The 27,828-nt window shown below is 38.7% G+C and overlaps 2 protein-coding genes across 8 annotated transcripts; both read left to right on the forward strand.

Moving 5' to 3' along the window:
• Positions 1–435: 435 nt before the first annotated feature.
• abhd18 (abhydrolase domain containing 18) lies at positions 436–17,297 on the forward strand. The gene is made up of 14 exons (XM_062045373.1): positions 436–586; positions 2,488–2,596; positions 5,239–5,323; positions 5,400–5,500; positions 8,838–8,913; positions 9,029–9,113; positions 10,783–10,810; positions 13,745–13,883; positions 14,803–14,892; positions 15,157–15,258; positions 15,683–15,906; positions 15,984–16,114; positions 16,197–16,359; positions 16,950–17,297. Exons 2-14 carry the CDS (start codon positions 2,505–2,507, stop codon positions 17,005–17,007), a joined length of 1,374 nt encoding a protein of 457 aa, XP_061901357.1. The 5' UTR covers positions 436–586; positions 2,488–2,504; the 3' UTR covers positions 17,008–17,297.
• Positions 17,298–19,034: 1,737 nt separating this feature from the next.
• LOC133647933 (gastrula zinc finger protein XlCGF57.1-like) lies at positions 19,035–27,828 on the forward strand. 7 transcript variants are annotated; one of them, XR_009825807.1, is made up of 4 exons: positions 19,036–19,129; positions 19,224–19,299; positions 23,544–25,591; positions 25,668–27,828. XR_009825807.1 is itself a non-coding variant. In XM_062043696.1 (4 exons), exons 3-4 carry the CDS (start codon positions 23,583–23,585, stop codon positions 25,585–25,587), a joined length of 528 nt encoding a protein of 175 aa, XP_061899680.1. In that variant the 5' UTR covers positions 19,036–19,129; positions 19,224–19,299; positions 23,544–23,582; the 3' UTR covers positions 25,588–27,828. The 7 variants fall into 7 exon arrangements, 6 of the variants coding, with proteins under 6 accessions (XP_061899678.1, XP_061899680.1, XP_061899676.1 ...); XM_062043696.1 differs by having other exon boundaries at positions 23,544–23,970; positions 25,448–27,828; XM_062043697.1 differs by having other exon boundaries at positions 19,039–19,129; positions 23,544–23,970.

A 27,828-nucleotide genomic window follows, 5' to 3' on the forward strand; every position in this document is an offset into this window, starting at 1 on the left:
ATAGATAGAATACAAAGTGCATAAAATATTTAATATAGAATAAATGAAAATAACATTTTGAAATACAACAGGATACAAGTTCCAATTTAGTCTGCTGTCTTTTAGTTTATGTTGGCAGAAGAACACGAACAGTTATATTCGGATAATGGATAGATTTAAACCGTTTAGATGTGTATGCTACCTAATGATGTATTTGTTAAGATATAAGTCATCACCATGAAAGGAGGTTGTCACTTTCAAACAGGTAAACTATTTCATAATAATTGGACAATTCGTCCAAGCACAGTCAATATATTTTAAAAAGTGCATTATTATTTCAGTTAAAAAAATGCAAATAACATTAGTAAGTTAATTCCTGAATATGCGCTAATATTTCACTATATTTACAAAAGTGAGCTAATGTACCAAAAACTGGAGAAGTTGCAGTTCGACGCGAGGCCTGAGGGTGGCAGTAAAGCGATGCCATTATCAATGAAGCACACGGATAAGAAGAAGTCATCCTGTGACGTCGTATCAGAACAATGGTGTATAAAGGTCTCTGCTAACTCCTTATAGCAACGCACACAACGTTCATGCACAACGTGAGGTAATTTATTTAGAAATAGTCATTCTCTATCAGTAAAGGTTTCTTTACTGAAACTTTATCCTCCGGACACACTGAAAACTACAATGAATGACCAATGCTCAGCTAATGCTAACTGTCAATGCTAGTGGTTAACATCAACTTTTGTAGCAGTCATATAATGTACTGCCTTTACTTCTTCTGGATATTGATATAAACGTGTTTGTTATGGGTATTCAGACACATTATTGTTGTTACGTTTTACTTTGCGCTTGCCGTCCATACGGTCATTACAGTAACTCCACTCTGGAAATTCTGAGTAAAGGTCGCCAGTTCCACACGCACGCGGGTGTACAATCACATGACTGTATGTGTCAGTGGTACACTACTTTTGGTGAATGCACAGTTAACCATATCGTAATATAATGAGCACATGAATATGTGCATACATTTGTTATACATAAATTAAAAAAAATATAATCAACTTCCTAAAAAAACAAACGCACAACATCAGTCTCATATTTTCAAGATTCAATATTGTTTATTGTCATATGCACAGTTAAACAGACAGTTTGCCGTACAATAAAAATCTTACTTTGCTAGTCCACCCTTCAACAAGCCACGGTACTTAGCTAAAAATTAAAAATTAAAATGTATATACAAGGCACAGTAAGTAACATAACATTATGGCAATAAAACTATTCTGATCTGATTGCACATTCTGATTGACAGTCAACAGTATAAATATGGAGGTGACCTTCGGTCACAGCAGCAGTTAAAGTGTCTTTAGTGATCAAAGGTGAAAAGTGTCTACAGTGATGGTTCACTGTTCGGGGGTGGTCATGGTAGCTGTCTTTTGTTCAAAAAGACAAAAGTAAAACGGGGGTGGGGGAGCTAGCATTCACAAGTTAGCATTCACAAGCCTGATGGCCTGTGGGTAGAAACTGCTTGTCAGTCTCCTAGTCCTGGATTTCAGGCTCCTGTATTGTCTGCCTGATGGTAGGAGGCTGAAGAGACTGTGCTGGGGGTGTGTACTGTCCTTTATGATGTTGTGTGTTCTCCTGGTGGCCCTGGTAGAGTACATGTCCTGTAGTGAGGGGAAGGCTGCTCCTGATATGTACTGAGCAGTTTTAATCACTCGCTGGAGTGCCTTCCTGTCCTTAGCAGTGCAGTTTCCATACCAGACCGTGATTGAGCTGGTAAAGACACTTTCAACCGTACTTCTATGGAAGTTGCTGAGAATTTTGGGTGGCATGCCAAATTTTCTCAGCCTTCTTAGGAAGTACAGTCGCTGCTGGGCTTTCTTTATTGTTTGTTGGGTGTTGTGATCCCAGGTGAGGTCCTCGCTGATGTGGGTCCCGAGGAATTTAAAGGTTTTCACCCTGTCCACCTTTGTCCCCCCTATGTACACAGGTGTGTACTGTGCACTCCTTCTCCGTGGGTCAATAATCATCTCCTTGGTCTTGTCTGTGTTCAAGGAGAGATTATTATCCTGACACCAGGCCACCAGTTCCGCTACTTCTCTTCTGTAGGCTGCCTCAGCTCCCCCGGTGATCAGTCCGACGACCGTAGTATCAACTTACACTACTTTTAGTGAGGGAACAATAGTGCTAATATAACAAGCAAATGTTTATACGATATGACAGTTACAAATGTGCTTTACTAAAATACTAAACAGACTTTCACAGAGCTGAGCATAAATTAATAGAGTTTTCAGTGTCAAGAACTGATTTAAAAAGGTGCGTGTTTGTCAAATAGGCTGATTTTACAAGCATTTGATGGTGTTTGCTGAGGTCAGCATGTTTTGTTGCCATGGTGAACACAACATTTTTATTTAGAAAAGAGGCAAGGTCATTTGACAGTGGTTTTGTCAACTGTGATGATGAAATAATGCAAGCTCATGGAAATGTTGTTTGTTTCTTGAGATGCCTGCTGCTGGTCCATGGGTGTGAGTCGACTGGATGTTTTTTACAGAAGGCTGCTCCTCACCAAACTCTTCATCGGAGGATGGGGAAAACCTGAAGACCTGAAGAGGTAGTGAAACAATACATGAACGTCACAGAGGTATCAACATTTACAGTATATTACTATTATCTGTGTTGGCCCTGCGATGAGGTGGCGACTTGTCCTTACGCCCGAGTGCAGGCGTGCCCGCGACCCTGAGACGGACAAGTGGTAGAAATGGATGGCTGGATAGTATAGATGTGCTGATCGATCAGCCATTGATTAGTATCGGACAATTTTCCTGAAAGTATTTGATTGCCATAGCTGATTTATGCCAATCACAAACGGGGATCCCTTCTGTCTGACACTAATTATTTTTAGCCCCTCGGATGACAAGCGGCTAGCAGCTAAATCATGTGTCTCCATACCCTGTGTGAAGCAGCTTCCCCTTAGTTAAAAATGATCACCTCCATTATGGAAAATAAATTGCCTTTCTTTTGATTTTGTCAAATTCTAAACAGTATGTTTGGAGCAAGTTTAAAAGAAGACACGATTGTTTTATAAATATCAACGCCACCACAATGTGGTTGGATTTTAGTAAATTTTCGGGACTTATGGGGATCCCAAATACACAAAAACAGGTACCAACAGGTAAGAAAAGTTGGTTTTGCTTAATAGGACCCTTTTAGATCAAGGGTCAGAGGTTTAAGAGATATTTTTAACATTTAATATACAATATATTTTTTTCAGAACCACAAATGATAAATAGTAATAGTATATTATTGGGATATATGATATTCTGGCTGTTAAGAATATCAATTTACACCAAACTGAACCAAAAACTGTGTCACATACCTGTAATAACATCCAAATTAGGGATGTCCCTATCCAAATGTTTCGCTGTTTTTGTTGAAAATGGATGGATGGGACTTGCGTTTTGCAGCAACACATTTTTCTGCACTGAATTTTTCAGCACTACATTTTTTTATACTGAATTTTTAAACTCAAAATTTTTACAACACGCATTTTACTAACACATTCTTTTCAAATAAAATTGTCAGCATAATTTGACGCAAAAAAATTCAGTTCACAAAATTCAAACGCAAAAAATTCAGTTACATAAATTCAGCGTCAAAAAAAAGCTTTTGTTATAAAGACACAAAGTAACTTTCATAGTTTAGCCCTCAAAGCTTTCCTGTACCCTGACTTTGTCAACAATAATTATATTGTAATAATAATCAGAACAAGAAAAAGATAAATATCGATCTGAATAAGTTTGTATCGTTTATACACTTATGCCGTACTAGGTATCGATTGTATCGACATCTGGATTGATCACCTCTACTTTACATTGAAGCTTTAGCAGTTATCTTCTTGTGTCGTCTTGCTTGGTATGTGTATGTAACATGCTTAGCTATTCCCTTTCCTCAAGTCCTCCAGTGATCTGAAATAATTCATATTTCTTATTGTTAATACTATTATTTTCCACCATTGTGGTGAGGAATAGTATCTTAAAAGCGCTTCTCACTGTGGATAGACATGTTCGTTGCAGCTTGCTCTCAAATTGCACTTAGGTCTGCATGATTTTGAGAAAAAACCTAATTGCTAATTACTGCCAAAAATTGCAGTAGCGATTTGATTTGCGATTTTTATATTTTCATTTAAATGCACGAAAGTGGTTAAATGATAAGTGAAGGAAGTCAGTTAACTGTCTGTCAATCAACATAATCTTGTCTCAAGTAGCCACACATAACAATATGCAATAATTTACATTAAACCATATTTTGGTTTATGTATACAACACCCATGTTTGCTTACACTGTCCTTGGCCGCTTGTCATTGCTTCATTGTCGTCCAGTTACCAGGCCTCTTACTGCTTTACCGGAGAAGTTCCTTCAGCCATTTTACTTTGCCACCATTAAAAGAAATCAGATACTTTACAGTAATACAATGCAAGTGTTGTTTGTTATTAGCACACTGACTGCATCGGCTGCAGTGCACACAGAGCTGTTTCCTGTAACCACTTTTGATTGGTCAGCAGGCCAAGGATGCAAGGCTCTATAATTCTGATTCAATTGGAGAGAGAAAATTAAAAGACCAGTTACCAGGCCTCTTAATGTTGCGATTGATAATTGCAATAACTAAAACCTCAATGTCGATTCAATGTGAAATAATTGTCCAGCCCTAACACGCAACCTCCTTGAATTTGTGCAACTCTTACTTGTGTGTAACAAGGTACAGTATATGAAATGTAATTGCGTCTCTCTGAGAGTGTGCATCTTTTTTGAAGAAATTCTTTACGTGACTACAATCTTTAGTCACGTAAACACTGGGACACAGTTGCCAAAGAGATCCACTGTGCTTGTCAGCTTATCAGCCGATCGCCACTCAGTCAAAAATGGCAAATATGGCCGCCGATGCAATGATTATTGTAGAGTAATGCAACGCAAGTGGTGTTTATTTTTAACACAATGTCTGCATTGGCTGCCGTGCACAAAACTTGCTGTTCCCTGTAACCCCTTTTAATTGACCCCCAGCCCAGGGACGCGAGGCTTGACAATTCCGATTCAAAGACAGAGGGGATAAAAAAAACAAAAAAAAGCTTTGCCTCTTGCATCATTGCTGTAATTAAAACCTTTAAAATCGTGCAATTCTACTTCCAACGTCACTGGCTTGACAAGGAGATTCCACCTGAGATGTGCAAGATGATGTTGAACTGTTGTGTTCCACAGAATCTTTGAGTTCCGTAAGGTGATAGCAGACAGGGAGAGGTGTAAATCTTTGGTGCCCAAGGACTACCCCGTTTATATCAACAAGGTAGACATATTTTCCATAACCATTGTGTTTGTTGTTATAGAATGTTGTATGAGTCTTCTTTTGTATTTATGAACAGACAGAGGAGCACACAGATTGTTACATCCATGACGGTGTCTTCGTTTCACCTCTCGACCACTTGGTGCCTGGAATTCTGCCTCCAGAGGCCGTAAAAGCAAGGTATGGATACATTTTTGGTACGATGTAGAAAGGTTTCATGTTTTGTTTGTATACGGCTAGATGGACTTTGTATAGCTGTGATATTATCTGTAAAGTATGTTTTGTTTTTTACACTGCTAGGTTGTCTGTGTATTTATCTTATTACGAACCTTACTCTTCTTGTCAGTTAGAGCTATGAAAGCAGACCTTACGCAGTCCAGAAAAGGCGGCTGTGAATAATTATGATTATAATCACAATTAGTATTTATCATAAAACGATTGAGGTCCTACTTTATCAGTAATGACTTTAGCTGTTGTTGATTTATTTTCCTCGTAACAATCCATCGCTATATCTGTCTCATTAGTGTATCTTTCATACTTACAGTTCTTCATTTGATATTGTGTTAGGCCAAAATATACAAAGAGTGCTCCTTTGGAATGAAATCCTAACAACTTCTGGACATCATTTATTGTCATCCTCCAACATGCAGAGCCATACCAGAGAGCAGAGAAGACACAGCTCTGGTTTACCTCTTGTTAATACTGCTGGATGTGCCAACGCTGACTTTTTCGTTGCACAACTTACTGTTGTGCAGACATTTAGAAAACAAGCAAACCCAATGTATTATTAGATTTATTACCTCATAGCTGGCTGTGTCAACAGGTACAGCAGCCCTCGCACATATCCTGGTGTGTATGTGTGCACTTTCATGCGCTTCTGCAAATATTTTCCAAAAAAGTGAACTGTTGATCCCCACAGAACTAGAGTAAAGTACTCCTGCACACTTAAACATCTGCAGGATGTACCTCCTATACCTAGTAAGGGGCATATGACTTCAGGTCAAATGTCTGAAGAGGTACGGGACTTTCAAAAGTTTGGTAACCACTGTGCATGAGCTGAATTCAGTTTAATTATTTATTTAAAATAGGGACATCACATATTAGTGAACAAATATGTAAATAGGTCAGGCAATACGAAATGTGAGACAGGGTAGTTTTACCCTGCGGATGATTGATGTGTTTTTGCATTAGTAATTCTTGCAAAAGGCTAATTTCCACCTGTAGTCCCAAAACAGGTTGGTGTATGCATACAATCAAACGACAATAATATTCCCACAAAACAGAATACCGTATTTTTCGGACTATAAGTCACAGTTTTTTTCATAGTTTGGCCGGGGGTGCGACTTATACTCAGGAGCGACTTACGTGTGAAATTATTAACGCATTACCGTGAAATATCAAATAATATTATTTAGCTCAGTCACGTAAGAGACTAGACGTATAAGATTTCATCGGATTTAGCGATTAGGAGTGACAGATTGTTTGGTAAACGTATAGCATGTTCTATATGTTATAGTTATTTGAATGACTCTTACCATAATATGTTTTATGTTAACATACCAAGCACGTTCTCAGTTGGTTATTTATGTGTCATATAACGTACACTTATTCAGCCTGTTGTTCACTATTCTTTATTTATTTGAAATTGCCTTTCGAATGTCTATTCTTGGTGTTGGGTTTTATCAAATAAATTTCCCCCAAAAATGCGACTTATACTCCTGTGCGACTTATATATGTTTTTTTCCCTCTTCATTGTGCATTTTCGGCCGGAGCGACTTATACTCCGAAAAATACGGTAGTCAGGATCAACACAGCAGACTAAGTAACATTCAGGTAATATAAAGGAGAGTTAAAAAACAGGTAATTCCTTTAAAAATGACGGAACAATTAGATAAAAAATAAAATAAAAAGGAGGAATGTATATGTATTGCATTGCACATTGCCCAGATAATGTGCCATGATATTTTGCACACAGCCCAAATAAAGTGTCATGGTGTATTGTAATGTCAGATGTAAAAGTATAGATGCGTAAATAATTTTTTAAGTGCTCATTTTATTGACATCGCTGAAGGTGCGCTCATTGGTGAGAGGCTGCACTTACTCCAGCTCAAAACGCAAAAAAATGCATACTAAAAGACGTTTTTTTTCATATAAGAAATATTTTAATAATATATATTCTATGTAAAATAAACATCATTAAAAATATTAAATCAAAACACATAAATGGAATTTGTTTTAATAAGTCCTTATATCCTCTAGCAGCTATAACATTTTAAAAAGATGTTGCTGAATCGACAATATGTCTAATATTTTTTATTCCTGACCGCCAAAAATGTTAACACACACACACACACACACACGTAAGACAGAGGATTCTCATCTGTCCATTGTCTGTCTGTGCAGCGCAAGCACAGATCCTGCAGCTGTGTGGAACTGTCAGTTTGCACATCCTTTTGACACTTGCTAATAAACCGCTAAATCGTGATGAATGTTGATAAATCACAGTGCGTGTGCTGAATAATTATATTTGCATCTTCTCCTTCCAGTATTGTGGGTGTTTTGATGATCAGCATTTAGTTTGCATGTTAATATAGACCAGCGTATGTAGCACTTGGCTTCACTGTAACCACAGTGGGAGACAAGGAAAGACTGTCGTGTTGTTTTCTTAAACTTGAATAAACTTACAATGTTATGCAGAGGTATAGTTAAAACAATTTTATAGGCAAATTATACTATTTGTAGTCACGGTGGAAAGTGGGGGGCTCGAAATATTTTCTTCTTCCTGGGGGCGGCTTAGCAGAAAATATTGGAGAAGCACTGATATAGACAGAGACACGCCTTATTCTGCTCACTTAATAGAAGCAATCTACTTTGCACATGTTTAGTAGATTAGTTTAAAAGATTAAGATTAAAGATACCAATGATTGTCACACACACACTAGATGTGGTGAAATTTGTCCTCTGCATTTGACCCATCCCCTTGGGGAGCAGTGGGCAGCAGCGGCGCCGCGCCCGGGAATCATTTTGGTGACTTAACCCCCAACTCCAACCCGTGTTGCTGAGTGCCAAGCAGGGAGGTTATGGGTCCCATTTTTATAGTCTTTGGCGTGTGCTATCAAGTTTGCACGTGCTTGAGACGAGTACACGCAAACCTTTAGTAAATCAGGCCCAATGTGTGTAGTTTGGAACCAATGTTATTATTACTCATTTTATTTTTTCATTGTTTTTTATTATATTTTACTTTTTTTACTGTAGGTAAAATCTGCCCTGCGTCCACAGAATTTCCATAGTGGAGTTTGAGTAAAGTCTATCCTAATGTATCTATGGTGGCTTATTTTGCAGCTCTACTGAATCAAAAAGCAAAAACACGGAGTCACTGTGTGTTTAATCCAACTTAAATTGAGACAGTGTAGAAAAGCTCAATACATTGACTGAAATTTTTCACCTCAAACTGAATCATACTAAAACTAGGATGTATGAAAACTGAGGTACTACTGTACTTGTATTTTGTTTTCAGGTTTCAGTTTATAGTTCCAAAGAGATGGCAATGCAACAGGCCAGTATGTATCCACCTGGCAGGCACTGGCGACCATGTAAGAGCCTTTAATGTATTTATTGTATTTAAATTCATGTATTTCTACTCCATGTTTATATTCCATGTGTTTATTGTATTTATATTGTGTTCATGTCCTAATTTGTTTATTGTAGTTTTTCTGGCGTCGAAGGACTCTGATGGCCAGACCCATGATCAAAGAGGCAGGAATGGCTTCCCTACTTCTGGAGAACCCTTATTATATCCTTCTTTATTGAAATGATAACACTTTTACACGCATTCTAGCAGTTGTATAAGTTGTAGTTGGACTTTCAATGCATAGTTTTGATTTGAAACGTTTGTGAAGACACATAAAACTAGGATTATATTGATAATTCCCACCTTCTACCTTCCTAGTCACGTCCGTTCTGTCCTTGGGCAAGACACTTCACCCTTTGCCTCTGATGGCTGCTGGTTAGCGCCTTGCATGGCAGCTCCCGCCATCAGTGTGTGAATGTGTGTGTGAATGGGTAAATGTGGAAATACTGTCAAAGCGCTTTGAGTACCTTGAAGGTAGAAAAGCGCTATACAAGTACAACCCATTTATCATTTATCATTTATAATATGGCTGTCGAAGTTAACATGTTAATGAAGGTTAATCCACCATCCCTTTTTATCCAATTAAATATTTTATTGCCATTAACCCCAAAACCCTGAAAGGTGTCTGGCAAAGAACTTATAGAAATAGTTTTACTATTGCTGATGTATAAATGTATAGTTTAAATAAGTAGTATTAATGTGTACATCTATAAATGTACACATATTACAATGAGTGTAGTACATGTACAGTATAAATATACAGATTAAACAAGTAGTTTTAATGTATACATGTATCAATGCAATTTATACAAGTAGTATTACTGTGTACATGTATAAATGTAAGTTTATACAAGTAGTATTAATGTATGCATGTATAAATGTACAGTTTATACAAGTAGTATTAATGTAGTACATGTATAAATGTAAGTTTATACACATTATTACTGTGTACATGTATAAATGTAAGTTTATACACGTAATTTAGTGTAGTACATGTATAAATAAACAGTTTGTACAAGTAGTACTTGGGTATACATGTATGAATCTACAGTTTTTACAAATAGTATTTGTGTAGTACATGTATAAATGTACAGTTTGTACAAGTAGTCGTAATGTAGTACATGTATAAATGTACAGTTTATACAAATAATATTACTGTGTACATGTATAAATGAAGGTTTATACACATGGTATTACTGAGTTCATGTATAAATGTAAGTTTATACAAGTACCGTAGTAATTGTGTGTACCTGTTTTATGTACAGTTTTACAAGTAGTATTTGTGTAGTACATGTGCAGTTTATACAATTAGTGTTAGTGTATATAGTGGATAGACAAAATATCATGTGTACACTACCGTTATGAAGAAGCACTTCCATCTAAAATAAAACATTGATAACACAAAAGGAGTTACATGTCCTCATTAATGTGGATACATATTTGTTTATAAAAAAAAACATGTTTTTGTTAACATGAACATGAATATGATGTGAAATGTGTTTCATAAACACGTAAAGTGCATTTATTTTATTCCCATTATATTCACTCTTTTTGATTATATTAAATGAAACACAACAAATATAGATTATAAATAAATTATATTAAATTTAAAGTAATCCACCGCGACCCTCTGATTAATCTCGTTACATTTTTAAATCATCTGACAGCATTACACAAACATTATGCTACCAACATGGACCCTCGTTTTTAAATAAATGTTGCAGAAGTATTTGACTGTCATCTGAATTCTGCTATGACTGTCATCTGAATTCTGCTATGTATATTTCTGTTGTCCACTTCCAAAATGTGTAATCTTTGACAAGTTTTCCACATGGCTATCGTAAACCGAAGGACCAGAGGTACATTTCAAATGCTCAATCCCTGACACACACAATCATTTACACTCATAAGTACTGTTTACACTCAGCCTTACACAGTGGTGTGCCGTCAAGGCCAGCAAGGACTTCTCTGTTGGCCTAACATAAATCATGATCACAAATTATTTAAAAAAAATAGAAATTGTTTTATTTTTAATTTACTTACCATACATATATAAAAGTATTCATCATATTCTCTTCATGTCATATTAAACTCCAGTGTTGCTTGTTTTTACGTTAAAGCTTTTATTCAATCAGCGCTGTATGAATGCTGCCAGAGGCTTTCTGACTCAACATTAGCAGCGGCTGTGCAGTGTAAATGAACAGAGGACATTCAGTTGATAGACAGTTGGGGTAGCCAATCAGATCACAAGTTGTTGACAGTAGCCCAACTAGGTAGCCTTACGTTTAACGAGACTGTGATTGGATACTCACTTGTCACTTCAAAGTGAGTATCCAATCAGAAGTTGTGATTTGCGAAAGCAGGAAGTAGCACCGCAGCCAAATCACCGGTATTCACCCTTTCAACCAACAAAGGAGAGCAAAACCTTGATTAGGTGGCAAATATATATTTGCAAAGCCATTTTCAAGAAGGATATTTAAATAGAAACTAAATCTTGTGAGAAGAGGCCTACTCTGGAAGCAAGCTAAGCTGTCCCGGCAGTGAAATGGTTTGCCCGCCACTTTCACTCAAATCAACCAACTACGAGCTGTACCACTGGCTCATACAGTGTCTGATGGGTTCTACAAATTGTGAGTTCAAATATTTAATTTCTTTATTTTTTCACGTTTAATATGTTTTTTACAATTATTTAAATTTTGACAGTACCAAGTAAGATATGTTTTAATTGCTGATGCGGGTTTATTCATTTTTATATGCGCCGAAAAATAGCCCGTTTTCTACACTCTTGAGGTGATTCAATGCACGGTAGTGCGAAAGTGTGTTGCAGTATAGTATTTCTCCAGCCGTGGTCTTGTGGTGACATAAATTAGGGTATTTTTAGAGGTATTTATTGAAGTCGGACTAAGTAGGACATCACTGAAGGACTAGGTGGGAAAAGCACGGCCCGCCACTGGCCTTACATAACATATTACAGTAACTACTTATTACCAAAACAATCAGCCTTACATAACACCAGAATTACCAGGAACTACTTATTAACAGTGTTGGTTTAATTACTGAAAACCAGTAACTAGTTACAGTTACTAGTTACTTTATTTCAAAAGTAACTCAGTTACTTACACCAACAAGTAATGCGTTACTGTGAAAGGTAATTATTTAGTTACTTATATATTTTTGTAATTTTTTTAAGGCCCCTTTAATGCCCTTTGAGCCTTCATTTCAGTACTGTTATTGCACTGGAGAAAAATACAATCTGTTGATCAACTTGACATGCATTTGCATCACTGAACTCTGCTAAGCAAAGTGGTCTACATACAACACACAAAGACAAAGATATGTTTCAAAGGGCCAATTTGTTTCAGGCCAGAACAAATTGACTAAACTATTTTAAATAGCTGCAACATAACATACATAAGTAACAAACAGCATAATAACAACATAGCTGTAAACCAAAGAAGGCGCACACTACATACACAAAGCCTAACCAGGCGTTTTTTTCTCTCAAAGAATTCTGAAATAAAATAATGTCTGAAGCCCAGAACACTCTACACATTTCCCTAGTTTTAGTTTAGAGATAAAGAAAGATTGGCCTGGCCCACTAGCATCCCGCTTTATGTTTGTGAACTTTATAGTCTATACATTTAGAGTGATGTGATAATCAAACACTCTAGAAGTCTAGAATGAAAGAGCAACAGTATATAAGAGAATTGACAGAGTGTGTGTACCTTCAGTGCTGAATGATGAGCAGAGGCAGAGTTTGGAGTGTTTTCTTTAGCTTGCTTTCCATTTTTATGTACTCACTGTCCAGGTGCCATTTGACACCCGGTATCATGCTAATTAGCTGCCTGAAGGCGGGTGACTCCACTGTAGAAATAGCCTGCATGTCTTCTAGCACACACGCTGCAATGGCTCTTTCAATGTTGTCCTGGCTGGCAGTGCCTCGTTAAAATCCAGCCGCTGTTGCTTAGGAGGTGAAGTGTGTCTCTCTTTACTAGCTTCGTCGAAGCATGTTGCTTTTGTAGCTGTTTCAGCAGATTTGAATTTCTAGGATAGGATCTTTGATCCAAGACACAACTTACATTTAACTAAAATGTTATTTTCTTTGTGGTCGACAAAAGAAAAGTAGTGAGAATATCTCCATGTTAAGAAACTCGGCTTCGCCATGATGTAAACAGACACGCCCCCTCCCACACATACACACACACACAGAGCGCGCCTCTTCTCCGTCGCCTCTTCTCCGTCGCCTCTTCTGCAGCGCTCCAATAAAACACACTCAGATCTTCTCAGTTTCTAGCCGATACTACATAAAAAATAACGTAAAATAACGCACTAACGCATCATGCAGTAACGGAAACTGAGTTACTGAATATAAAAAATAACGCGTTAGACTACTAGTTACCGCCGAAAGTAACAGCGTTACAGTAACGCGTTAATTTGTAACGCGTTAGTCCCAACACTGCTTATTAATAGGACAATCTGCCTCATGTAACACCAATGTGACCAGGAACTACTTATCACCAGGACAATCAGCCTAATGTAACACCAACATTACCTACAACTACTTATCATCAGGACAATCTAACACCAAGCGACCCCGAGCAGGACAATTATCCTCACACAACACCAACATGACCAGGAACTTCTTATTACCAGGACAGTTAGCCTCATATAACACCGACATTACTGGGAACATTTCCTGAAAGTTAATCAAAATCTGCCTATAACATTTTGAGTTATGTTGCTTTGTGTTTTTGTTCATCACAAACATAATCACATGATGTTATCTATTTCAGGCGATCCTGTCTAAAAAATGTGTCAGACTTGTTTGTGATGGGAGGAGCTCTGATGTTGGAGTCCTCTGTGCTTCTTCATTGGCTGGAAAGTGAGGGTTACTCTCCTGTGGGAATGACGGGCATCTCTATGGGAGGATATGTAAGTGCAACATCAACAGCTCTTGCATGCCTCTGCAATTCCTCTCAAATAGGCTGTAGGCTGGAGTTTCAGCTATTATTGGATTTTATGTTTTATATGCAGTGTTGAACAATTATAAATATATATATACATAAATATATATATTTATGTACAGTATATACGACCCAGAGAGGGACAAGTGGTAGAAAATGGATGGATAGATGGATATAAATGTGTATATATACCGTAATTTCCGGACTATAAGCCGCACCTGACTATAAGCCGCACCAGCTAAATTTAGGGGAAAATACAGATTGCTCCATATATCAGCCGCACCCGACTATAAGCCGCAGGGTTTTGATGTGTAATTACCGTAGTATATAGGGGTTCCTGCTACCACGGAGGGGATTGTCGGGACAGAGATGACTGTTTGGGAACGCAAAGCGTCCCATTTATTAACAATAAATCTTTCAATCATTCAATCAAACTTTCACATCTTTGACATGGCGAACAGCATTCGTGCAGAGTACAAATAATACAACGGTGCAAAGTAATACAAAGTGCTCGCCTGTACGTTATCAAAATAACCAGCCTACCGGTATATGAAAAGTCAGTCTTTAATCATTGTGTCATCGTCTTCCTCCTGCGTACTAAAACCACTGAAATCCTCTTCGTCGGTGTCGGAGAAGAACAGGCCGTAAATAAGCCGCACCCTTGTATAAGCCGCAGGGACCAGAATGAGGGGGAAAAGTAGCGGCTTATAGTCCGGAAATTACGGTATATATATACACATATATATATATATACATGATATATATATATATATATATACACAGTATATATATGTAAATATATATACATATACATATATAATTGTTGGTATGATAAAATGTTCTTCTATTCAAGCTTTTATTTTAAAATTCTTTGTGTTTGACCCAAGATGTCATCATTAGCAGTGACGAATTGGCCGAAGCCCATCCCTCTTATTCCCTGCCTGTCCTGGTCTACTGCCTCCAGTGTATTCACCACGGTAGTTATGCACCTAAACCACAGTATTCCTCATATTTTTTATTACAGGGCTCCAACTATATGATTATTATTATAATCAAAAAAGTGTGAATTATATTCCATATTATTTAACAAGATGGAAGGAACTATGATTTACATTTGCCCAATTTAGGAAGATACCAAAGTAATAACACACTTTCGAGGATAATTTCACATGTACTACCGTTTTGTACATGGAATTCATTCTTTTTCTCTAAAATAATTTTTCTTCTGTGTGTTTTTCTAGGGTGTGCTGAGTAAAGCAGTCAAATGGACGGAGCTGGAGAAGCAATATGCTATTAATTCTGTGTATGAAGAAGAGATAATTAATCTGTTGGAGTATTGTGGGGTTTGTTGTCTTCCTTTTTACACATCACACACTATTTGAAATTAAGTCAATCAATCAATCAATGTTTATTTATATAGCCCTAAATCACAAGTGTCTCAAAGGGCTGCACAAGCCACAACGACATCCTCGGTACAGAGCCCACATACGGGCAAGTATTATTTTGTATGTACTGTACATGTCAGCATAACCAATATATATATATTTGAAATCAAGTATATACACTATATGTACATGGAATCCTAAACAATATTTTGAAATCAAGTATTTACATGTTTAAATGTAATTACATACAATAATTTCATTCATTTCTGTTTTAAATCAAGTATTTACACATGTAATTATTGACAATATTGGCTCTTTGTAAAAAGGCAACTTGTTAAGAGCTTGATTGACAACTTTTGGTTTTCATCTTTGTTATCATCAGGCGGACTCCTTCAAGATGACTGAAAGAAATGTGAAGGACTCTTTGAGGGGTTCTTTAGAGCATGAACTGGAGCTGCCGAGAGAAGTCCGAGTGGGTCCTTACTGCAGACCGGAAGGAAAGATAGAGACTGGAGCGAGCCTGTGGATTGGTGAACGTTGTGGAGACAATGTTGAGCGTTTATTATCAGTGGACAACACCAAAACAACTTCAGACATCTTACCCAGGTGATCATGCCAATATGGTTAATGCGTATGCATGATGTATATTATTTTCTTTTGTCTCAAACGTGTTTGCTTTTCAGTGCGTTTGAAGCCAACAGAGTAATTAGTGGGACTAATTTGGTGAAAAACTGCCGACCGTCATTACACAGGGAGTCCATCAGCTTCATGAAGGGAGTAATGGACGAGTGTACACACATGGCCAACTTCTCTGGTTAGTCATTGCCATTTACTTCATGACTTCCATGATGTCATTACTGTCAGACAAATATTATTCCTACTCATTTCCTTGCTAGTGCCTGTGGACACGAGTCTCATCATCGTGCTGCAGGCCAGAAAAGATGCCTATGTCCCTCGGACAGGAGTCCTCAGCCTGCAGGAAATTTGGCCCGGATGTGAAGTTCGTTTTCTGAATGGAGGACATATCAGCGCTTATCTGTTCAAACAAAGCGTCTTCAGGTATCAAAGAAAGTCATCTTGATAGCCAGCAACATTCAGTTCATTTAACATAAGCTTAATACGGTCAGACATGAATGGAAAATTTGGACTTAAAATAACTAAGTCACCTTTTCCACATGCATGTATTTATTTACATGTATACACAGAGTAGTACATGTATGTATGCAATTATTATTAACAAACATAACTATTCAGTTATATCAATGTGGTTTCAGGTGATCCCATGACCATGGTGATAGTAGTATTAGTAAACAAAAAGAATGATTATAACTATTATTAGTGAAATGAACAATGCGGTGAGCTGGAGTCCATCCCAGCTGACATGGCCAAAATAGACCCTGGACTGGTCGTCAGTGAACGACCGGACACATACAATATACACTACATATTCTATAAACAAGCTTTCACACTCACACAGTCAGGGTGTGAAGTAATCCCATGCTAACTGCATGAAAGTGTGCTGACTGAAACACTACAATCACAATGTTTTGCATTTTTCATGCTTTTTTGTAAGGTGCCTTTATTTTTGGTGTATTTAAAGTTGACTCCTTTATTTTTAGTGTACTTATCGACTCGTGTTTTCTTTTTAGGCAGGCCATATATGATGCATTCAACAGATTCTGCCAGAAATATCCTAACATGGTATAACTATGGCAATGTGATCTCCCGTTGACATGTTCAGCAAGATGGTACTGAGTGCGTGTGCGTGTGTGTGCACATGTTTTTTTGATGTGCAATGTAATCATGTGACCCTGTGACCATAAAAGTGGAATTGGCAGACATTTTGGTCATGTAATTTTTGATAATATATGTTGTATTGTAGAATTGACAGTAATCCACTTGCATGTCATCACTTTTATAACAAACAGAATAAGTTTTTAAAAGTTTCATTTGCTTGAAGTTGTGATTGTGACTGCCATTAAACACACATTTTGCCAATTGAAGCCATTTGTGTACTTGTCTCTTTCTAGAATACTCTTTCTATGACTCTCAAAGATATTCATACCAACGACGCAACCTGTTCAAGATCTAAATTGTAGAAAGTATTGTTGTATTATGTTACGGTGGCCCGAAATGCAAACCCTATTTTTACATTTTATGCAGAATTACAATTACCGTATTTTCCGCACTATAAGGCGCATCTAAAAACCTCCAATTTTGTCAAAAGCTGACAGTGCGCCTTATAATCCGGTGCGCCTTATATATGGACCAATATTGAGCCTCCAATAGGTAAAAGTTTCAATCAATCGCAACTACGGTAAGCAGCCACCGACTTCATTTTCCCCTGTCTTCATTTTCCCCCATAGAAGAAGAAGAAGCGTGCGGTGCATGCTGGGATATATGACTGCGCGAGGCGTGCCATTTTGATTTCCATTTGTTTGTTTATGTAAAGACACCAAAATGGCTCCTATTATGAGACACGCTTACGACGCAGAGTTTAAACTTAAGACGATCAGTCACGCAGTAGAACACGGGAATAGAGCAGCAGCGACAATGGCTCGATTAATGACGGCTTCGACAAGACATGTTGGATGCCGTATCCGCCCAACTGTTTAATTCGGACACTGAAGAAGAAGAATTTGAGGGATTCGTGGATGAGGACTAACTTCATAAAGTGAGCTTTACATGTTTATTTTGTGTGTTGTGTTGTGTGACATTAATGTTTGAGCAAAGTTGAGTTATTGATATATTGTTATTGCTCTGCACTATTTCGAGTGTTACTATATTGTGATTGCACTAACGTTTGATTTACCGTAACAGTATCACTGTTTTTTATGTGTTTAGTGAATCAGGGAAAAGTTCCCCTCCACTATGTTATATAAATGTTGCACTACATGTTATACTTTGCTGTAGTTAAAAGATAAACAAAACACCACGTCACTGACTTTACCTCTGGGAAAATAATAAAACAGCTGTTTATTCATTTTGGGATTGAACAGAGTTGTCAGAACGCTAGTTTGTAATCTATTAATAAAGTTTGACTGACCTATCTGACTGTTTTGTTGACATTCCCTTTAGCACAGCTCCATCTAATGGATGCATAGGTGCGCCTTATAATCCGGTGGGCCTTATAGTGCGGAAAATACGTACAAAAAATGAGTTAACAAAGGACAAAATATGTCAATTACGCAAACCAAATCAACAAAAGTCAAAACCACTTTCAATTTCAAAAATGATAAGTAAAAGTAATATGAAAATGAAACAAGATGAAGAATGCAGACCGTAAGAAGAACACGAGGAAAGGAGACAAGAGATGATAACATTGGCAAGATAATTGATAGCTCAAACAAATCATATTCAGAGGCAGTGAGGAAAGCAGAAGAAGATGCAAATGTAGCCCATGCTTCAAAACTATATAATACTATTATTTACATTAAAAACAATTAAAATGCATTAAAAATAAAACCCTTGAACAACCAACAGTATTACATTTTGGTAGAAACAAGCACATGCAGTGCATTGAAACGGTTAAAACAGTTCAGAAATGGTATCTCAAGTAAATCACATTTGGTGTCAATTAAAAATGTCACTCAAACATCCATTTACTGTTGTATTGTTATAAGCTGCAGTCAAAGCTTCGTGAGACAGGCTTTCACAACGAGCCAATCAAATTTGATCAGTTTCCCTGCTAGCCAATCAGGAATCCCGTGAGCTAAAAGACCCATATGACGTCATGCGCTCACTTCCTGTTATTGTTACTTCCGGCTTTATGACCGGTGTGAGACCTATCCACCGGCGGGAAAAAGGTACATTCTCTTCCAACCACTACGTAAGAGACACAAACAGTTTAAATATATGTTTACACATTCTGGGTCATGTTTTAGCAGTCGATAATTGCTATATTTGTTGTGTTTAAACTGTAGAGCTAGAACAGTGTGGGTGCCCACTGAGCTCAGCTGGCGAGGTGAAACGCCATAAAACTCATACATTGACTTAACGGTGAGTGAGCATATTGTTTAGGAGATTATTATGTTTATTTTGGGCTGTTTACTGCGTGTATTTCATAATGTTGTACTTCAGGTAAATATTAGTACTGTCCCATTGCAAGGAGTGTGACGTCACATAACACGTAAATCATTTCATACCTCCAAGGAACTACTGTATGTTGTTACTGCAATTCATGCAATTTTGAAGCGAACTCTGTAGCAAATGAGTGCACACATAAATGTTCCTAGTGCAGTTAGCTAGCGATGATCGCTAGCTGTTAAAGGTTGGGAAATGATCGATTCTGGATCAAATGTCCAAATATCGGATATTTGTAATGTTAAAGTGATACAGACACTTCTAAAATGTGGGGGGAAGAGTATATTTATAGCTAGAATTCACTGAAATTCAAGTATTTCTTATATATATATATATATATATATATATATATATATATATATATATATATATATATATATATATATATATATATATATATATATATATATATATATATATATATAAAAATAAAAGAAAATAGTCTTTGCTGACCTTTTTCTGGAGTGCAGTGGTGTTGCTTTTCCAGGTCATGTTGCTTGAAATGTTCATGCCCAGGAACTTGCACTCTGAGACCCTTTCCACCTCCTCTCCCATGATGTAGATGGGCTGGATGGGCTCAGTGATTTTTTAAATGTATTATTTACAGTAGAAGTTAGTTAAACATGACTCGTGTATGTCAGTAAATAGCTGGACAAGGCTTTAAGTTGTTTTTTAACATATTTTTTATAGCAGGGGTGCTCATTACATCGATCGCGATCTACCGGTCGATCGCGGAGGTTGTGTCAGTCGTTCGCCAGCCAGGCATTAAAAAAATAGTCCTAAAAATTAGCTATCATAAAGCTTCACTGTGACATCACCTTCGTCACTTGATTGACATTCACGGCACCCGAGGGTCTTCTGAGATGACACTGGCTGCTGCCAGCTCATTATTAAGAAAAAATTACAGACAGGAAGGCGAGAAACACTTTTTATTTCAACAGACTGGCGTCGTACCTGTCGTCAAAACTCCAAAGACCGACTGCACAGTTCCTGCCTTCACACTAAAACCTCTGCTTCATCCTGCCTGCGCTAAGAGTCTCAGAAAGCTGGCGTGCACAAGCTAGCAAGCTACGGAGTTTGCCGCCAATGTATTTCTTGTAAAGTGTATGCAAAGGAGTATGGAAGCTGGACAAATAAGATGACAAAAACCAACCACTTTCATGTGGTATAGGACAGAAAGGAGGACTTTTTTTCTCCTCCATTTGAAAATGCGGACGTTATCAGCACCACTGTCTGATTCCAATCAAAGCAAGTCATCAGAATCAGGTAATACGCCAACTTATATTCTTGTCTTCATGAAAGAAAGGAATCTATATGTGTTAAACATGCATGTATTATCATTAAACACCTTTAACTTGTTAACAATATTAACTATATGTGTTAAACATGCTTGTATTATCTTTAAACACCTTTAACTTGTTAATAATATTAACTATATGTGTTAAACATGCTTGTATTATCATTAAACACCTTTAACTTGTTAACATTATTAAGTATATGTGTTAAACATGCTTGCATTATCTTTCAACACCTTTAACTTGTTAATAATATTAACTATATGTATTAAACATTCTTGTATTATCATTAAACACCTTTAATTTATTAACAATATTAACTATGTGTGTTAAACATGCTTGCATTATCATTAAATACCTTTAACTTGTTAACAAAACATACATTTCATAAATAAGTAAATATAAATTATATATATGAATGAGGTAGATCTCCACGACTTGATCAATTGAAAGGTAGCTCGCCTGCAGAAAAAGTGTGAGCACCCCTGTTTTATAGGATACGTTAGACCACTAGCAACATATTGTTTTATTCAGCGCTAACGTTGTGGGTAATTTAGCGGCAAAAACATTTATCCTGTATCTAGTGCTGCCGGTCATATGAGCTTCTCACCCTATCTCTAAGGGAGAGCCCCGCCACCCGGCGGAGGAAACTCATTTCGGCCGCTTGTACCCGTGATCTTGTCCTTTCGGTCATAACCCAAAGCTCATGACTATAGGTGAGGATGGGAACGTAGATCGACCGGTAAATTGAGAGCTTTGCCTTCCGGCTCAGCTCCTTCTTCACCACAACGGATCGATACAGCGTCCGCATTACTGAAGACGCCGCACCGATCCGCCTGTCGATCTCACGATCCACTCTTCCCTCACTCGTGAACAAGACTCCGAGGTACTTGAACTCCTCCACTTGGGGCAGGGTCTCCTCCACAACCCGGAGATGGCACTCCACCCTTTTCCAGGCGAGAACCATGGATTCGGACTTGGAGGTGCTGATTCTGAACAATTTGTAAAAAATACGTGATAAGACTGTAAAGACCCTCTCCATTAAAGAAGAGGATGTACGCCGGCAGTTCTTGAAGCTGAATACGCGGAAGGCCCCCGGGCCGGATGGTGTCTCCCCCTCCACTCTCAGACACTGTGCGGACCAGCTGGCTCCTGTCTTCACTGACATTTTTAACACCTCTCTGGAGCTATGCCGCGTGCCGTCCTGCTTTAAGACCTCTGCCATTGTCCCTGTCCCCAAGAAAGCACAGATCACAGGACTAAATGACTACAGGCCTGTCGCGCTGACGTCTGTGGTCATGAAGTCCTTTGAGCGCTTGGTCCTGCCCCACCTCAAGGACATCACCACCCCCCTCCTGGACCCACTGCAGTTCGCCTACAGAGCCAACAGGTCTGTGGATGATGCAGTGAACCTGGCCCTCCACTTCATCCTGGAGCATCTGGACTCCCCAGGAACCTACGCTAGGATCCTGTTTGTGGACTTCAGCTCTGCCTTCAACACCATCCTCCCTGGACTGCTACGAGACAAGCTCTACCAGCTCAGCGTGCCCGACTCCCTCTGCAGTTGGATTAATGACTTCCTGACAGACCGAAGACAGCACGTACGGCTGGGGAAGATTGTCTCGGACAGTCGAACCACAAACACTGGTACTCCTCAGGGCTGTGTACTCTCCCCCTGGCTCTTCTCCCTGTATACAAACTGCTGCACCTCCAGTCACCAATCCGTAAAACTGCTCAAGTTTGCGGATGACACCACCCTCATCGGGCTCATCTCGAATGGCGATGAGTCCGCCTAGAGGAGAGAGGTGGACCGGCTGACGTCCTGGTGCAGCCTCAACAACCTGGAGCTGAACGCCCAGAAAACAGTGGAGATGATCATGGACTTCAGGAAAGTCACAGCCCCACCATCCCCCCTCACCCTGATTGACTCTCCCACCCCCGTCCCCATTGTGGACTCCTTCCGTTTCTTGGGCACCACCATCACCCAGGACCTCAAGTGGGAGCTGACCATCAGCTCCCTCATCAAGAAGGCCCAGCAGAGGATGTACTTCCTGCGGCAGCTGAGGAAACTTAAGGTGCCGACCGAGATGCTGGTGCAGTTTTACTCAGCCATCATAGAGTCCATCCTGACCTCCTCCATCACAGTGTGGTTCCCCGGCGCCACAGTCCAGGATAAGAATAGACTGCAGCGCATCGTACGTGCTGCTGAGAAGGTGATTGGCTGCAAGCTCCCATCCCTCCAGGACTTGTTCTCCTCCAGGACCAGGAGGCGTGTGGGTCGGATCACAGCTGACTCTTCTCACCCTGGACACACACTATTCTCCCCTCTCCCCTCAGGCAGGAGACTACGCTCCATCCAGACCCACACCTCCCGCCACCTGAACAGTTTTTTCCCCTCGGCCATCAGGCCAATGAACAATAACTCCTAACAGCAGCTCCTTGAATCCCTTCTAAGTCTATCTGATAGCTCAGTCACAGCTCTTTTTATACCAAATATGTGTTACATGTGTTTTATGTCGCACGTTTGCACCAAGAAAAATTCCTACTTTGTGAACCCGTTCTCAAACAATGGCAATAAAACTATTCTGATTCTGATTCTGATTCTGATAAAAAAAAATAGCGAGGTAGCACAGTGGTCATATGTTTGTATTCAACCAATCAGCATTCTTCCCTCGCTGGCAGGAACTAAAAATAGTTCATGTGGAACTAAATCTACCCGGATAGTTTTTGGTGGAAATACAGGGGGAACTTTATTTACCCGGGTAAATGGGAAAGTTCTTGCAGTGGAAAAAGCCCTAATATCTCATGTAACTGAGCAAAGCTGCACTTTTCTAAAGCTTGTCTTTGTCTTCTTGTGTTCTGCAGACATCAGTGAAGACTATTTTTTTTCCTGAACAGCGGAAGATGAAGCAACCACAGCCCCCCCACCTTAAAGAGAATGAGGAGGTGCCATGGTGCCCCAACATTAAAGAGGAAGAGGAGAAGCCACAACTCCCCCACATCAAAGAGGAACAAGAGGAACGCTGCATCAGTCAGGAGGGAGAGCGTTTTGAAGGGTTGGACGAGTTCCCAGTAATTTGTGTCATTGTGAAGAATGAAGACGAGATCAAAGGTGAAATTGAGGAGAGAGATGTGGAGCCTCCAAGCAGTAGCTCAACTAATCACATGACAAGAGAAGCTGATGGAGACCACTGTGAAGGAACTCAAGCAAACAACCTCCTAGCTCCACTATCAGAGAGCGAGGACACAACATCACACTCTTCTGACACTGATGATGAGAACTCTAAAGCGGGTATGACATGTCATAGTGACAACACACACTTTAAATGTGCTCACTGTGACAAAACCTTTAATTTCCATTCTGACCTAAAAACACACATGAGAAAACACACAGGAGAGAAACCATTCAAATGCTCGGTTTGCGGGAGACGTTTCACTCGTAAAGGATCTTTGACAACACACATGAGAATACACACCGGAGAAAAACCATTCCTGTGCTCAGTTTGCGGGACGAGTTTCACACGCAAGGGAAATTTGACAACACACATGAGAACACACACAGGTGAGAAATCGTTCGTATGCTCAGTTTGTGGGAAAAGTTTCACTCTCAAAGGAACATTGACAACACACATGAAAATACACACTGGTGAGAAACTTTTTAAATGCTCAAGCAGGAACGAAAGTTTTATTGAAAAAGGAAACCTTGCCAGGCACATGACAAAACACTCCGATAAACCTTTTTCGTGTTCAGTATGCAACAAAAGCTTCAGTGGACGAGGAATCCTTGTGACACACATGAGAATACACACTGGCGATAGACCATTCATATGCTCAGTTTGTGGCAAAGGCTTCACTCATAAAGGAAATTTGACAACACACACAAAAATACATACTGGAGAGAAACTGTTTATCTGTTCAGTATGTGGTATAAGTTGTGTACAAAAAGTTCATTTGAAAGAACACATGAGAACGCACACAGGTGAGAAACCTTTCGTATGTTCAGTATGTGGTAAAAGTTACACACAGAGAGGAACTTTGACCACACACATGAAAATACACAACGCTGTGAAACCTTTTTCATGTTCAAGCTGCAACGAACACTTTAGTGAAGAAAAAGACCTTGTAAGACACATGAGAATACACACTGGAGAAAATCAATTCATATGCTCCGTTTGCGGTAAAGGTTTCGGTCGGAAACCTCAGTTGAAAAGACACATGAGAATACACACGGGGGAAAAGCCTTTTTCGTGTTCAAGCTGCAATAAAAGTTTCAGTGAACGCACAAACCTTTTAACACACATGAGACTACACACTGGTGAGAAACCATTTATATGCTCAATTTGTGGTAAAAGTTTCATTCAGAAAATAAGTTTGACAACACACACAAGACTTTTTCATGTTCAAGCTGCAGCAAAAGCATCAGTGATCTAGAATTTTTGTGATACACATGAGTGCACACTGGTGAGAAAGTGTTGAGTTGCACATAGGGTTAGGCGACATGGCCCCAAATATATAGCATGATATATTGCAGCCCTTTGCAAGGACGCTAGGTAGGAAGTTTTGTTTGGAAAACAATACAATAGCATGTACAACAGACAATTAGATTCATGAAATAATTGAATGATATTATTCTGCATTTACATCGGGAACTAGACTTGTGTGGGTGTGTACCAATATGAAACTGTTATGGCTGGTTATCTTGCCCACGGACGTTTTTGAGTGACGGACCACAGGTCAGAATTGACAGCAAGCTGTCTGTGTATTAAAAGGTAATGCTCCATTGTCCAGAGAACAGAATGAAGTAAAACGTCAAACAAAGCATCAGCAGCCTCTCCATATTTTCTGTCCTTTTGAAATTTGTGGCTGCACGCCACGGAGGCTGGCTCTGACTTTGTGTGATGCTGACTGACCAGGTGGGCTGCTAACATATTTTAATGATTTGTTTCTCTGATTTGGTTGACCTCTTCTTCTGTTTCTTCTTCTTCTCAGAACTAACTCAGTTTTGGTGTTTGAAGGGCAGGATTGTGTCGATCCCTGGCTGTGGGCTGTGGACAAATACTATTTTAACTGGTGGCGAGGAGGCTTGGCACTCCAATTATACTTGCAACTAAAAGCATAACAAAAAGCTGAGAGACCGCTTGTATTGAAAAATACTCGCAAGTCGGGGTACGTGTAAGTTGGGGTTCCACTGCAGTTTGATTTTGCCATTAAAGCCCTCCTGTGACCAGAAACGTATTTCCTGAATTTGTAATCAATAACCGGAAAAAATTATTTTGCCATACTGAAAAAAATACAGATTTTATTACTGTAGTATTGACCATATGGTGACACTGTACTTGGTAAAGTTACTGCCGCTATTTGTTTTTTCAAAAGCTCGAGCTTAGTAGTTAGCATGGCTTCCAACGTTAGTGAAGCAATCGATGCCTTGTGAAAAACAAGGAGTGATGCTGCGCCCCTCAATGCCTCCATGTGTGTGTGTGTCACTTAAAAAACTTGTGTCTTTTGACTGAAGCACCAACAAGAAGAGCTTCTTTTGGCACACAAGTGGAACTAAGGAAAAGGACAAATTCCGAAGTCTGCAAACATTTTGATCTAACGGCGCCAAATAAGGGAAATGTTGTTTTCCTGTTTACTATTCAGCTCATTATTGACTATAGTTAAACGCTTCATATTCTCTTCTGTAAAAAAAATCCAATATTTATGTTTGCCAACTATTAAAAGTGCTTTTTGCAAACTTCATGTCATCACTTGTGATCTTGTGCCTTTCTGACATGTTCACAGCAGTTGAGTTTGGTCTAGTTTTTTTATGTTTGTAGTCTGTTTCTCTGGGCCTCCCTCATCCTCTCCTCATCCATCTTGCCTTCTATCAGCTGTTTTTGAATACCTTCTATATTGATTATATGCTAAAAATATTGTGGTTATCGCGTTTAGTAGTAGTATATTACAAATTACCCTTTCTAAAATGTGGGTTTTGTTTCGAAATCTAGTCCGCGGCACTATAAACATTCTTCAATTATATAACCAAAGCTCAAATGCTTCTCATTTTGTTGATAAAGTTTTAGTTCGAGTCCATGTCTCGGAACCATACAGTAGGTTAGACCAGGTGTTATTAGTTTTGATCTGTTTTTGTATGATTTCCAGGCAATATAAATAATTTTAATTTCCTTGTCAGTTCTTACATTCTCAAAGTGCATCTGACCAAAATATATCTTATTTGATACTTGTTTTACATGTCTGCCATCTATTGTGAGGATTATTTGAGGAACTACTAGATTTTTTGCTTACTATCATTGCTTTGTTTTTGTCACATTCATTTCAATTCCGTATGGTTTGTCTTTATCATTCACTAGAGTGAATAATTGTTGTAGGTGAGTTGTGTTCAGTGCTAACAAGAGTGGATCATCAGCATGTCGTAGATTGCGTATGTTCAAATATATTCTGTACTTCTCTGAAAGTGTTTACTATAAACAGACTTGGTGACAAACAATACACACATTTGCCTTACTCCTTTTTATAAAATGAAAATGTTCTGTCATTCCCTAAACAGTTCTTATGACTGCTTATTGTTCCCAACTACTGTATGTAACGATTTGTAGCTCTTTCCCACATTCAGTATGTGAATTACTTCAGGGCAGCATGATTGATGAAATTTCCAGTTTTTCACGTGGTCGGAAGTAACGTCATCAACGGAAGCAACCGGAATTAAAATGTTAGAGTTATCTGTAAAGAGAACTTTCCAGCTGTGTCCTTGGCCTAAGATCCCTAAGATCAGCCGATCAGCTGCTACTGACAGTCCCTGACACAAGGCTGAAGCTTAGAGGTGACAGAGCTTTCGCCGCTGCTGCTCCCAAGCTCTGGAACGACCTACCTCTGAGTGTTAGACAGGCATTCTCTCTTCCTGTTTTTAAATATCTCTTAAAAACATACTGTTATTCCATGGCTTTTAACACTGAGTGATATCCATCCTGCTATGGCGCCCCATAATACACCTGCTGTGAACCTGTTTTTATGTTCTATTTATTTTAGTTATTTATTTTTTATCGTGCTCTGTTTGTGTTGTGTTGTGTTTGCTCGTTTCTCTTGTGTTATCTTTTAACCTGCCCATTGTACAGCACTTTGGCTACCCCTGTGGTAAATTTTAAATGTGCTT

The sequence above is a fragment of the Entelurus aequoreus genome, linkage group LG04, assembly GCF_033978785.1.
Source record: "Entelurus aequoreus isolate RoL-2023_Sb linkage group LG04, RoL_Eaeq_v1.1, whole genome shotgun sequence".
Classification (NCBI taxonomy): Eukaryota; Metazoa; Chordata; class Actinopteri; order Syngnathiformes; family Syngnathidae; genus Entelurus; species Entelurus aequoreus.